General features: G+C 53.2%; 1 protein-coding gene across 1 annotated transcript in view; it reads right to left on the bottom strand.

The window, feature by feature from the left end:
* The window catches only part of XXYLT1 (xyloside xylosyltransferase 1), a 38,171-nt gene that overhangs the window by 16,032 nt on the left and 7,479 nt on the right, over positions 1-14,660 (bottom strand). Inside the window, exon 3 of the mRNA XM_064457621.1 lies at positions 31-163. Coding sequence (XP_064313691.1) covers positions 31-163 — 133 coding nt within the window. The remainder of the gene's footprint in view (positions 1-30; positions 164-14,660) is intronic.

Consider the following 14,660-nt stretch of genomic DNA (forward strand, 5'->3'; position numbering starts at 1 on the left):
GCCCTGCTCCCCACAGGGAGGGGGCTGTACCTGTACACTGGCTGCATTTCCCTGGCAATCCCGATGACTGCTCCCTCTGGGAAGTTGTTGAACTCATCAAACAGGTCTCGGATGTTGGTCTTGTACTTCAGGTCCAAGTCTACCTGGATGATCTGCGTTATTTCTGAAAGCACAAAGAGGAAAAAACAGCTATACAAGACAAAATCATACCTAGCGGTTATGAATGGTGACGTGACAAATTAAATCCAACAAGGATTTGGTGCAATCAGCCTCATGGACAAGATTCAGCCAGTTCAGGCAAACGCAATCCTGCTGCAACCTCTACATAAAGCCACCAACCTTCAACCATCATGACAGCATTTACCGCTGTGCGTTTTAAGCACATTTTACTTTGGAAACCATTTCTGGTGATGTCCTGCTTCTATCCACTCCCTCCTTCCTTCCAGAAGAGTGGTTTTCCATATGACTGACAAAAGCAAGAGGTAGCTCCAACCCAGCATCCCCCTTTTTGGAAGTGCTTCTGCAGGAACAGCCACACAGAACCCCACGCTCACCCTATGTACTTCTGGGAAAAGCTACCAACTCCATGAGCATTTCCCAGCTCCAGCCCCCGCAGCATCCCTGGCTCAAAGCATCAGAGCAATTCCCAACACAGACAACATCAATAACACAGCCAGCCACATGACACCCTCAGTAACACCTGCACAAGTTCATTAGGTGTCAGCGGCCTGACTCCAGCTCCCCCGAGGGCAGAGATTAAAGCCCTCTGCCTGCACAAAACTGCTGGCAGTCTGTGGCAGCCTGGAAAACTTTATTAGGGCCGGTGGTACTCTGTCAGAGACAAGGAGGGTTGTGCAGACATGGAAGCATCTTCCACTTGCAGTGGGAAAGTCAAGAGCAAGGAGAGGCTGGAGGCATCATTATCAAGGCCAGGCCTGAGCTCATTAACAGGGTCAGGCCCCTGCCTGCATTTGTCATAGTCTCCTCTGCCGCACATGAGACCAATTGATGGAGATGTTCCTTGCGAGAGGGTGCAGGAGATGTGCCTCATCAAGACTGCTTGTCCTGGGCGATCCGGGGAGGCTGTATGGATTGCAGCAGGCCAAGTAGAATGCAGCAAATGTGAACACTACAAGAGATCGGACTGTCCCATGGGTTCCCCCAGTCCTGGGCAAAGCCATGGTCATCTTCCGGCCGCCCAAGCTCAGCCCCGCTCGGGGAGCACGAGCGGAGTTGAGCCATCCCCCATGGTGTTATGTAACGTCAACGCTATTTATATGTGTTCTAAAAGCCAAGTGTAAATTGGTCAGGTTGCTTAGCTCTTGGCATTAATTGGATTAAAAAGACTATGTCAACCTGTTTTGGCCCCCACTCATCATGCACAGGTGCCTTTACAGCTTTCTACAGGCTAGATGTGCACATCACCACTCCTTTCACAACAATCAGCAAACAAGGCCCTCATCCTTCCTCCTGCCCAGTATTTGCAGGCAGGAGGATGAGCCCAGCCTGCCCTTACCCTCTGCTGCCTGCGCCCTCTGTGGCTAGGGGCAGGGCTTCCCATCAGGCTAGCATTTCTGCGGCTCTGCCCATGCTCCAGCATTCACACCACCGTGGCTCCTCACTCCCTCGCCCTGCCATGCTCGCGACAGGCTGCTGGCTATCCCCGGCCTGCTGAAAGCAGGCGGCAATCGCTCCGTTTTCAGCCCCCAAGGCCACCATTGGGACTAGAGACCTGGAGACCTGGGGACACTGGGAGGAGCCAGGCATGGGCAGCTGTCCTCTGGCACAGGAATGCAGCTCTGCCATTTCAAATGCATTCACCACTTGGTGTTTGTGTTTCAAGCAGACACTGGGATGTACAGCAGCTCTGAATTTTTTGCAGACCCTGCACTAATCCAGGGCTCTTGTCAATTGGTCATATCTACCACACTGTCCTCATTTAAGGAGGAAAAAGCCTTGTGAGGTTAAGCAAGAAATACACTGCTTACTCGGTGAAGCATCCAAGCAGAAATATAAATCAAGGAGAAATAGTATCTAAGCTACAACCCAGGCTGTATCTCAATTTATTTTAACATCCATCACACTCTGTCTGCTAAAAGGAAAGGCCACACTCCCTTCAGCTGGCAGTACAGCAGTCCCCAGGCCTGCCTAGTATTTACCACCACCATAATCCTCTGTTTGCAAAGATTTAAAACCCAGGCGTAGTAATTCACTACAGGCTAAAGCAGGTCTTGACCTGAAAGCAATTTCCCTCAGCCTTCCCAACTGCCTTAGAAAACTCTAGTGCAACTCAAGCAGACGAATAGGCAGAGCAGAGGATTTCTGCAATTGGGAAGGAGACATGTATCCCAGATACCCCAAACCCCTCCAGTGGCCCACACCACAGCCGTGCAAAACCCTGAATCCTTAATGCTACTGCACTTGAGAATATCCAGACTGGTCACAAAACTCCAGGGTGAGGAGACCCAGACCTCCAGGGTGAGGGGACCTGGACCTCTCGCACAAGCTCAGCCCAAGCAAAACAGGGTGGGAGTCTGAGCCCTCCATAGCAATGCTGAGGACGGGGAGAGGGGCTGGGGTTCCCAGGAGGATCCCAGCACAGCTCACCCCAGTGCACAGCAGCCTTCCAATGCCTCATCAGGTTTCAATTAAATCAGCCGCGAGGCACGTCATCTGATTGTTCTCTAAAATTACAGTTGAGCGCTAACTGCAATTAATCACAGCAGAGAATGAAAGCTGAGCTTGGGGGAAACTCCAGTCCCAGCCCTGCCTGCCCCAGCACCAGCACCCCACACTGGTCCCACACTGTGCTGGCAGAGCCCCCCAGGAAAAATTCACTAACAAATTAGACCCAGAGAGTGCAAAGTACTTTTCTTTTTTTTTTTTCCCTTCTTCTTCCCCAAAGCAAGCATGAACTGCAACACTGAGACAAAAATGAGCATGGGTGACATTAAGCGCTGCTTCACCAGATGCAGCTTGCATGGACAGATTAATGGCCAAGATTATTTCTCTGCCTGTGACTGGCGAGGGGCCAGACACTAATATTTATGATGTATCATGCTCTTTCACCCTTTTACCAAGCGCTTTGTCCTGGCTGCCATGTGGGGGCGGAGGAATCACGTGCTCTCTTAGGCACAAAACTGCTTGGAGGGGTCCAGCTGGAAATGTGGGAAAAGGCTGAGTGTTTTGCTCAGCAAGCAAATTTTCTGACTTTGCCATACTATATATTACCCTCTGCTCTGTTCAACTCCAGCTCTTCCAGCCACAGTGCGTAAAGGGGAGTTACACCACTCAAATAGGAGATGATCTCCATTAGCAGTGACAGCTTTACGACACAGGCTGGCCCCGTTTAATGTTCGTAATATTCTACTGCAGCCTCGTACCAGCAGCTGCAGCAGGACTGCTGACTGGGCTTGGCTCAAACCCTCCCTCCAGCCGCATCCAGAGGAGGAACACCAGCTTCAGGGATCCTACAGCAGGGTCTCCAGTGCTGGAAACCTGGAGAGAAAGACAGCACCAGTGCCCAAGGCACCTTGCACCAGGGCTCAACTGCTGAAGAGAGAGAGAATCGAAGTTACCCCAGAGCAGGATGCCAGACAGATGCCGGTGCAGATCCCCTCTCATGCAGGTGCTCGCTCCTTCCCTGATAGCCTCAGCCCAGCAAGGGGTTACAGGCAGGCAGATGTCACTTCCCTGTGTCCTGCCGCCCAGCACCCTCTGCCAGGACCCAGCAGAGCCATGCTGGCATGCGGGCAGGCACCCTGGGTGTGTGCCAAGGGGCCCGGTGGGTTGTCCGGATGCTCTGTGCAGCACCCTGGAGCCCCTCTGGCATGGGGCAGCTTCTGCAGGAAGTCTGATGGCCCTTCCCAGGAGGCATCAACCCCACACCCTACCTATGGTACAGTGGGGAGTGGGGACAGAGCAGGACCATAGCAGGCAGCTGCATGGTGAGCCGGACCACCCCACCAACACATGGTGCTAGCCTTGGGAGCAAATCGCTCTTCTCAGAAGAGTCAGGCAGGAGCGAGAGCAGAAGCAGAGAGGAACAGGGAGAAGCAGCATTGCTTTGGCCACCCAGCCAGGGCTCTAGGGAAGCTGCGCAGCAAGCAACCCTGCAGCAGCTGTTTACTCCTCCAGCCCTTCTTGACCCACAGCTACTGTTCAGAGCAGCCTACAGCTGGGCATCCTTGAGCCTGCCTGTAAACTAGGACTACCTTCCCCTAGCCTGAGTTGAGGGGATGGCCTGAATGAGGTTTAAATAGTGGACTTAAAACAGCAGAAAAGTGGATGGATGATGGATGGAGGGTCAGGAGAAGAGGAGATGCAAAGACAGGCGCCTGCATGGAGCCTGGGGGAAGCTGCCAAGCACATAAGCCTGTGGGCACAACTCCCTTGGCTGCTCTGGGAATGACAGCTGCCAGCTAGAAACCTGATAGGAGCAAAGAAAGATCCCCATCTCAGCTCTCTGTCTTTTCCTGCTCCAGTGCCTTTGTCACCAGTGAGACACTGCCTCCCTGGCACTGCAGGCAGCCAGGGCAGAGGCAGGCAGCAGCAGTGTGCACTCCCCGTGGGGCAGATGATGCTGACACCCTCCATGCACAGTCGGGGCACCCACAGGTCACCTACTAATGGCCAAAACTAGTCTCTGGAGCACGACACGTGATTTGAGAGGCTCCTATGTGAGCTACAAACCTCCTGGCTACCAGGCGCCCCTGGGCACAGGTGTGGGGAGCCCAGGGTGGTTCACCAACTGTGCACTGGACTCCAGTAGTTAGACAAAGCAGAAAAGCAAGACCCTGCAGCCCCACAGCTTGGCCTCTGCAGGCAGCACAGGCTATTCTGCAGGCAAGCTCATTTACACTCATCCTAACAGCCTTCTCTGTACAAGGGCTGCTATCTAGCAAAACTGAGCCTAGATGGCAGGCGCAGGGGTGGGGCACAAGTGCTGTCCTTGGCTCCAAACCCTCTTCTTCCATACAAACCACACCAGATCTGGGGCACAGGGATGCCACCACCAGCAGCCACTGTCACCCTGCAGAGAGAGGAAAGGAGCAAAAATAATAACAACTTGTGTCCAGGAACAAACAGCAAAATGGAGAGCTGCCATCACAATACAAAGGGCAGAAGCTGTACACCAAATGGCATGGTCTTCATCACTGTTAATTGAGTAGCAGTTTAACAGCTTTAGACTAGAAGCAAAAATTGAAACCTCCTGGAGGTGGTGTAGCTTTCCAGCCCATCGATGGGCTCATATTGGCATGAGCTCAGCTCCCTCGTCAGAGTACAAAATCCTGCCTGCAGCTGTTCCGGCAGCACAGTGGCTGTAGGGATCAGCGGGATGGCAGGAGGGGACAGGCCACTGCCCTGACAGGCTGCACTGTGCCCAAACCTCAGACACACCCCAAGGCAGATGCCTGCCGCCAACACTGATGGCAATTTGGCTGTGCTCCCACCATCCTCTGCATAGGGTCTCTACCTGTCTCAGCAAACCTGCTTTTAAAGACCTAAGCACCCTGGTGTACCATGCCAATGAGGAGAGGCTCCTCTGACACGTATCACATGGGAGCACCCCAATCTCCCTGTGCCTCCTCTGCATCACAGCAGTGACTGCGGGGGCCAGGGGCTTGCACCTTGTGCCCATGCAGAGAAGAAGAGATGAGACCGAGGAAGACACTGCCGGGTTGGCCAACCATGCCCCACGTGCTGCGCAACCCAGGCACCCTGCTTTGCCTTTCCCCACGGAGCCAGCAGCAGCAAGTCCTGCAACACAAAGAGGCAGGAGCTCCCTGCATCCTTCTGGAGACTGTGTGTGGGTAAAGGGCCTTGCAAGGGCAGGGCAACGGGCAGGTACAGACAGCTGCCAGATGCTGAGCAGCTCAGAGGTCCTCTGCAGGGACAGAAGTGGCTGCAGCCAGCATGGATGACCCCGTGTAATGAAGGGATGGGAGTGTCCCCTGCTGGCTGCAGCTCTGGGTGTTGAGGGGCTGTGGCCAGAGGTCTTGGGAAGGGCCGGGGCTGGCTGGGCATTTTGCCACTTGATTTACCAGAAGGAAGAGGGCCGGGCGGCCCAGACTCTCTGAGCTGGGGTCAGCGAAGCTAAAGGGCTCCTGTCTGCAAACACATGGCCACACCTGGACACCTTCCCTTCCACCTCTCTCCATCACTTCGAGTTTGGCTCTGACTACCAATTTTTTTAGCTGTCCCCATCATGACAAGGGGACACCCCAAGGAAACCAGGAGCTGTGAAGGACCAGCAGCAACTTTGGGATCACTGCCCCGGGCAATAAACCTCCTGCAGCACTGCTCCTGCAGGCAGTGTGCCTGCCGGCAGCAACGTGTGACTCTGCAAAGCCACCGGCACTGGCTACAAAACCAGGATCCTCCGCCCTCGCTGTCTCAGAGGGACGTGTGGCCAAGAAAACCACCACTCCCACGGCCAGCACCAAGGCCAGGCGTGGGCGCTGTGTGGGTGGCAGGCTCCAGCGGTTCCCTGTGCAGCCTGGAGGGTGATGCCCAGCAGAAGCAGCCAGCCTCCTCCGAAAACCTGAGCTGCAGCAGCGACCAGAGCATGAGCGCAGCTGCAGCGCCAGGCAGCGATGCCAGTGCCACAGCAAGCCCAGTGTGGATATGCATGGTTTATTTACACAAACACACCGGGTTGTCCATCCTGCCCTTCATTAGAGGCTCCCTGTGTTTGGCTTGTCCCCCCGTGCTGCTGGCTGCCCCCGGATGCTCTCCCTCCTGCTGTCAGCGGGGCTGCAAGCAGCTTCCTCTCCAGCTGTGTGCTCCCCCTGCCAGGCCTTATTTTCTCCACAGATAGTCTCCCCCTCTGCTTCCAGGATTAATCACCACTGCCCACGCAGCTGACCCCAACAACACCAGAGAGCCTCGCCCAGAGGAAGGCAGCCAAGGCAGGGGCACGCACACACGTGTGTGCGAGCACGACGCTCTGCAGAGCTCACTGCCAGCATATCAGTGGCTGTGGGACTGCAGTCCCCCTCCCCAGGACCTGGTGCTGCTCTGGAGCCCACCCTCCCAAGAGAAGACAATCTGACAATGCCCTACACCGGTGGGCTTGCCAAGGTGCAGACAGCTTATCTTCCAGCTGCCTGCTTAAATGCAGATCCTCAGCTCTGCTGTGCAGCCAAGGGTCCCCTCTGCTCCCTGGGGCAGCCTAGCAGCCCCCCCCCCCAATTAAGCAGCCTCCCCTCCCTGCAGACAGGCACCGGGGAGGGCAGTAGGTGAGGGGGGATGTGCTCAAGCACCCTGGCTGCTGACCACGCTGTGACACAGGTTTCTGCAGCACCGATTAGGCACCCAGTGGAGCAGTGCAGAAGCTTCTGCACAGCAATTCCAGCCTGTCAGCTAATTAAAAAATTAGGCTGCCTGCCAGAGACAGATGACAAATCATCACTACCACCCATGCAGGGCAGGCACCTGGCTGAGCTGAGGGGTCTGGTGCAGCAGCAATGGCCCTGGGTGCTGACAGCAGCATCGCTCTGCTCGCCTTGCTCCACACCCCGCAGCCACCTCCAGAGGGATGGGGAAGACTCGGCAGGAGATGGATGCTTTTTGTTCCAGGAAATTAATTTTTCCTGTGCATCCAAGTGTCTTCTTGTAATCCATCAATGTCTGAGGGACTAATATTTAATGGTGCTCAACACCTTGGCTCTTAACTGGACTCCAAGGCAGAGATACTGCTGAGCATGCGACAGCTTTCAGGATGGAGCTGTAAGCGCTGCTTGCTATGTATTTAATATATGGTGCTGCTGGGAGAGGAGCATGAAGACACTTTTTGGAACTGGAGGAAGAGCAGCAGGAAACCTTATAATCAGACAAAATAAGGTTTAATTCCAGGTTGCCGTAAATTACAAAGCAGCACAGATGGAAAGCAGTGAAGTAACGAACGGGTGAGATGGAAAGGGAAACCAAAAAGAGATACAGGAAAATAAATGCATTAAGGTAGATTATCTCATGTCCCAATTAACTGCACATGGTGGGGGAAGGGGCAGCGGGGCTGCAGGCAGATTTTGTCCTTGTTTATTCTTGCTAAACTCTAACAAGCTACGGCAGAGCTGGGAGCAAGGCTGTAGGGTAGAGCAGCCCTGGCATCAATGACGGATGATGCCCAGCAGCTCCCACCCTTCGGAGCGAGGGGCTGGCTGGGGAGGGAGGGAGGAGGGCATCAACCACCTGCAGCACCGGACACTGAGACCCCACCACTCTGCAGGGAGAGGGGAAAGAGCCGTACACTCCTGCCCTGGCCTGACAGATCTAGGACATCCAAAAATAATCAATGGTGGCACCGCAGCAAGGGGCGGCCAGCAGAAATTATGAGAAGTGACACCATCCCTGGCGGCTGTGGGTTGTGCTGGCCTCCAACAGTGGCAGCGTCACAGGGAAGGGGCCAAAGCTCCCGGAGGGCTGCCAGGCACCTGCCGAGCAGTACCCACATCCCCTCACTGCAGCAGCGTTTCCCAAAGGCTCCTCTGCAGCAGGGCTGGGGCCGAGGGGATCTCCTGCCAGGAGAGGCATGTCCTGCAGGCAGCTGGATGGGGTTAGCATCTCATCTTGGCAGGTGAGGACCCCCCTACAAGGCCATAGCCTTCAGCCTTTACCTGGGGTGGGCTTATTTAGAGGTCTGATGTTGCCTGCTCCCAAAAAGCACCATGAAAACAACTCCTGTGGCACAACAGGCTTGCCCCAGCAAGGAACAATGGCTGGCATCGCTCTCCCTATTGCTCACAAATCCACCACTCCAGCCTCTTCTCTTCTCCTTGCAGGATCTGACATGAGTGAGCACAGCCCAGAGACAGGCTGGGAAAGGAATCTGGCTGTTTTTCACATGGCTGCAGCATGAAGCAGGGAAAGAGCTTATGAGAGCACACCAGAAACTGTTGACACTCCCTCCATTCCTGTAAAGATGGAAACATTTTTGCCAGAAAATAAACCCTTCAGCTACTGCAGCATCCCATGGGAACTGCGGCTTGGGAGCATGTGGCTCTGGGGCCATCTCTCACGACTCTGCCACAGACCCCAGTTTTCTGTGCCTCTTCACAACATCTCCACTTTGATAACACATGATCAGGCCTGAAGCATCTGGGACACAGACCCTCTCCTCCTAGCACTCTCCCAACCCGCTGCATCTCTGCGTACCCCCAATGTGGTGGGGCTCAGTGACAATCACAATGCTTAGCCAGCAGGGAAGGATCACGAGTGACGCACTCTCAAAATGCTCATTTATTACAATGTTAAGTCGCTGAGTTTTGTGGGTAGCTGTACTGTGCACCAGGAATTGCTCTGCAGCTGACAGGAGGAAGAGGAGGTGGTGCTCCCCCATTGCCCTCTGCCAGGCTCCATGTACAGACCTCTGATGCGTATGTCTTTGTTCACAGTGTGACACAGGATTAATGCACCGTAACTCGCTGCACACAGGTGTCGTCGAGGGGAAGCATTGCATACAGTCAACTGGCACCCCATGGGCAGAGCCCAACCCAGACAGTCCCACGTTATGGATTTGAACGTTACAGCTGCAATAGCAAACCCTCACGCATGCACACCTACAAATTCCTGTTTTCCCAAATGCAACAGACCATGTTTTCAGGACACTGCCTGCCTGCTATTACAGAAGCACACTAGCAGAAGACAGCTACTTGTCAAGGTGCTGTTCCAGCAAACACTGTTTTCCTGATACCTCTGCTTAACACATTCCAGCCCGCTCGCAGGCTCTCCATCTCCACAGCCAGCAGCAGGAATGCTCTGGGTGCCCGGCACTGGCACAGGCAAGGTGCCCCGAGAAGGCAGAGCACAGCTCAACACTCACTCCAACATGTCTCTTCCCTGGCCTTTGCCCTTCTTCCAGCTCTGCTTGGTGGGAAAGGCGTAAGCTGATGCTCACAGAGGCCACTGTCTCCAGGCTGGGACTCCCAGAGCAGGCAAAAGCTGATATCAGTTTCATGAAAGACCAAGTCAGAGCCAGCAGCTGGAGCCTGCTGCAAGCAGCACCAAACTCCAAGTGGCCCGGGGCTTGGTCATTAACAGGCAACTGGGACGAACATCATTATAATCTGGTCTACACTTAATAATCAGTACAGCCATTGGTAATGAGCTGGATAAAATACCCTGTTCAGAGCCTGAGGCCAGGGACACCACTGGGCCTCCCATTTGATCTCAGTGTGCCACAGCCATTAAGTCCAGATACCCGTTATACAGCCGATGACATGGCTCCCTGTCGGCGGCTGCTTCCCTGGACACTGTGCTGCTCATTCACCTGCAACAGCTGGCCGTGCTTCCCCCCACCACATACAGCCAAACGCCCCACGACACACTGTGGCATGGCTTGCAGCTTGGGGAGATCCCAAAGCAAAGGCAGTGTCTATAAGACAGCAGCTTGCAATGATTTTCTCTTCCATGGGGCAGCTCAGCAGCTACAACATCCCGCAGCAAGAAACTCCATGGATCACAGCACCTGTGTGAATAACCACTGCACTTTCCATTTTAAACCTGCCTCTCACCAACTTTGATGCCCCCCAGTTCTTGTACGAACATCTGCCTTGCATGGCTCGTGGCTTCGTTGCCTGCATTGTAACCACCTCAGCCAGCCCTCTTCCAGACCAGAGGGTCTCAATCAGCCAGGTTCGTCCCATACAGAAGCCACTGCGCTTCTCAGTCCCTCTTCCAGGTTCTTCCCAACAGACTATACTGATATGACATAACTTTTAGAAATACGTAATGATCAGTCCTGCTCTGTTCTCTCTTCTTGTAGCTCCTCATCTTTGTTTAGTCACACAGAAACTCACCCACTTCTCCCACTGCTGCCTAGTTCCCTTACAAGCCCCTGATGAATAACCTTAACAAATGTACCTGCAGACCAAGCTCCAGAGTTTTCAGTCAGCAAGTCTCCAGGTGCGTCTTCACAGTACAGTACTGCCCAGCTCCTACTTCTCTTATCCATTGCCTCTCATAGCACTGCAACCAGTGGTCTTAATGATTTAGTAGTATCTCACCCTACTGATTTCAATAATGATAATTATGTCAAGTATTTCCTCACCAAATATTTTCTCCCAAGTATTTTCCAACACATCCACTTTCTTACCCCAATTCCTAATACTGGAATAAACCAGACAGGGAATTGGCTCTCTTCTCCTTATCAGTCCCATGCTTTTGAAGTATTTAGAACAGGCAGAGGGTGAGCCGAACAGCATTTAGCCGGCTGTTAGCTACACACCTTCTGACGGCTCTCGCTGTCTGCTTGCAGAGCCTTCTGCAGGCACATGGGTTGTCCCTGGGATGAAGCAGGCATCAAAGCAGAAGAGAAGCTGGGCACGAGGAGAAGCTATCCTGCTGAGCTGCTTTCCGGGAGATCTGCATGCCTGATTTTGTAGATACGTTTGTAAGAGATCCTATTAGTGGAATTAAACGTTGCAGCCACACGCCATCCTGCTCTGCACTGTTCCCTCCACCGCCTGTGTGAAGACACAGAGCCGCATTAGCACAAGCCCATCCAGGCAGACATCACAGCTGTAGCTCTGCTCAGCCGCACCCCGCCAGCTCTGGTGGAGCAGAGCCGTGTTCCCTTCCCTGCCTCACCAAGAGCAGTACCAGGATTAACGAGTTACTGCCTCGCCAGTGCCTGAAAGAAGCAGCATGCTGCACAAGGGCTAACCTCGTGCACGGCAGAGCCCAGGAGCCCTCTGCACCCTGAGCTCATCACCCACCCTTTGTCAGGGGTTCTGCCTTCATGTTGGGTGGGTTAGTGGGAGAGACACCCGACAGCTCCCACACACAGTCAGGCGGGGAGGAGGAGACCACGTTCAGAGATGATGCTACCCTCTAGGAAGATTTCCAGCTGTTCTGATTGGCCAAGAAACCTTGCTGCCTCCAATTTGTCAAATATCACCTTCAGCCAAGTTCTGCTGAATACCCTCACTCCACGCGAGGCACGGTACCTCCAGCCAGGTTTCAGCGACTCCCCTGAGCTAACAGACTCTACTCCTCTGTCAGAGTTGGCAGAGGTAAGCCATAAAGCTGTTTCTTTGTCCTGTCCCATCTTCCCTCTGCTCCTTCTCTTCTCCCACATGGTCACTCTGCTGCAGCACGGTTGGCAAAACCAACCGTGTCAAACACCAAATGGTAGTTTCCAAAGCTCTGCCCAAGCTGCTGGATGCTGAAATCTGTCCCTTGGCCCACCAGCTGCTGAGGACACCCAGTTGCTAAACTAATTCCCCCTGAAAACCACCTTACTTGGGCCAAGGACAGGGGCCAAGAATTCCCTGAGGAGCCCACAGCTTCCCCTGGCTGCCCCTCTGCCACACCTTCTCCTGCTCCCTTGCCACAGCATCAGGAGCCTGTCCTGTGATCTTGCCTTCCAGGCAGACCTGCCCAGACATCTCTCCTTCATGTGAGGAGGGTGATAAAAAGCTTACCAGGTCCTCTGAAGTTACATGACTAAAATGGCAAGTGATTAGAGGGATCAAAGCCATTGAGGAAGTGAGAAGCCACCTCTGGATAGACTTACTGAAAAGGAAAGTAAAAAGGCCTGAGTCCTTGTCCCTCCTTCCCCTCCCAGCACTCTTCTGCAAGTCCCAGGATCATTTCATGCTGGCATTGTCCTCATCCTGGCAGCTCCTCCTAAGCCTGAACCCTGCTCATCCTCTCTCTGTGTAACTTTCCCATCACTTCTCCCTTGCAAAACCATTGTGATGCATCAAGCCCTCCTCCAGCTCCTCGGGCCTGGCCATGCTGCATTAAAACAGGATTTATGAGCCTGAAGCACAGACAAGAGTTATGCAGTCTGCACTTCTGCACGCTGCACACCAAGTCCCCAGCTGGTTTAAATCAGATTAACTTCACTGATGTAAGACATTTAAGGCAAAAGAGTTCCATGATTTATACCAGCTAAGAAGCTGTTATATTATAGCTTGGCAGCTGCAGGTTTTAGAGCTGAAGTTTTTTGGGCAACGATCCCAAGCAACAGTGAAAAACAGAGCAGCTGAGTGGCAAAACCCATTTATTCTCAGTGCAATATGCATGCAGCTAGCACGTGTTCCACAAAAGTTTGTTGGTTTCTTTTTTTTAAATAACCCTGGTATTCACTTGTAAGTGCCATTAGTTTGCAAAGTCAGTGCCCTGTCACAACCCCAAGGCTTCAAACAAATCACTAAGCTATGATACTATGAAAATGCTTCCCTTGAAGAAATTATAAATTTGGGAAACATTAATGCAAATGTTGCTAGCTATTGAAAAAACCCTATAGATTGATTAACACAAATGCAAACAAACACACAAGGGAGTTTAATATTCAGATCACAGCCCTCACTTCTGCTAGATGATGCTTAAACCTCCAATCAGATCTGGCTTCCACAAAAACCTGATACTAATGCTATGGAGCCAGATGTGCCTTCAGAGGTGCGCAAAAAGATGCAGCGTTCAGGGCAGGTCAAATGGCACAGATATGCACCAGGAATAATACTAATACTGCCTGTAAAGGAAAGTTTAGTCTTTTCTCCTCCACCTTAGCCAAGTGGCTTCTTCACACCAGCAGAGGCTGGTTTGTCAGAGCCCCGAGAGTGGCAGGAGCCCAGTGCCATTCCCACGCCACCCACAAGCCTGCAAGTGGGCAGCCGTGCTGCAGCCTTTCCTGCTGCCTCCTGTCCAGTGCTGGCTCTGTGTTAGGAAGCAGGGAAGGGGCTGGGGAGACCCGGCAGCCCCATAAATCACCAGGCACTCAGCACAGTAAATCTGACCTCCCCTGCAAGGAAAATATAAATCAGCTTTACTAGCAACTTCTGAAACAAAAACTGAGCTCATAAAACTGTAAAAATGCCTCTTTAAATATCCTGTGCCCCAAACAGACCACTGAAAGCCCTGTCAGACTGAGGGAGAGCAAATAAGGTTTCCAAGAGATGAGACAACCAGTGGATCGACGAACGGAGAAAAGGCATTTCAGACTGAGCAGCTTCTTGCTGGCAGGCGGCATGTCACCGATATCTTTAACACATGGTAAAGACAGGGTAGGGAATCGCGATGAGCGAATTAGCCAGCATTAATACCATCATTTGTATTCAGTGTACTTCAAAGCACTCGCAATGCAGACGTCACCAGACAAAAAAAACACTACCCACGACTAATAGAGAGCAATGTACAGCACATTTGCTGGAGACCACAGAGTAATGATCGGCAGGGGTTGGATGGGACCCTTGGGACTGCCTTGCCCCACAGCTCCCGAGGGGGATGAAGCAGGCCACCCTAACCTTCCCTAACACCTGACTGCACAAATTAAACACTACTGCCCCACTGCTTAATGACCTAGTAAGGGATGGCTGTGCCCCCAGACAGGGGCATGTCCAGAGGAAGCCTCACAAACCAGTGCAGAGGTGGGAGCTACTGGGCAGAGCCAAACTGGGACAGGGCTCAGCAGGGGCACAAGGGAGTCACACCCACTGATGTCCCAGCAAGAGCCAGACTGCGCCTGAGATCCATGGTAAGAAATCTGCAGGGAGTATTATGGCTGGGTAGAGGCTCCAGATGCCAAGGAAGCTGCCAGTGTTGGTGGTGCCAGCCATGGAACAGCTATTTCAGCAACATACATGCACGGGAATGGGCCACCACTGCATGCCATCCACAAGCAGCTTTGAGAGGCTGGTCACTCTCCCCCTAGG

Source organism: Phalacrocorax carbo, chromosome 7 (genome assembly GCF_963921805.1).
Source record: "Phalacrocorax carbo chromosome 7, bPhaCar2.1, whole genome shotgun sequence".
NCBI classification, from domain to species: domain Eukaryota; kingdom Metazoa; phylum Chordata; class Aves; order Suliformes; family Phalacrocoracidae; genus Phalacrocorax; species Phalacrocorax carbo.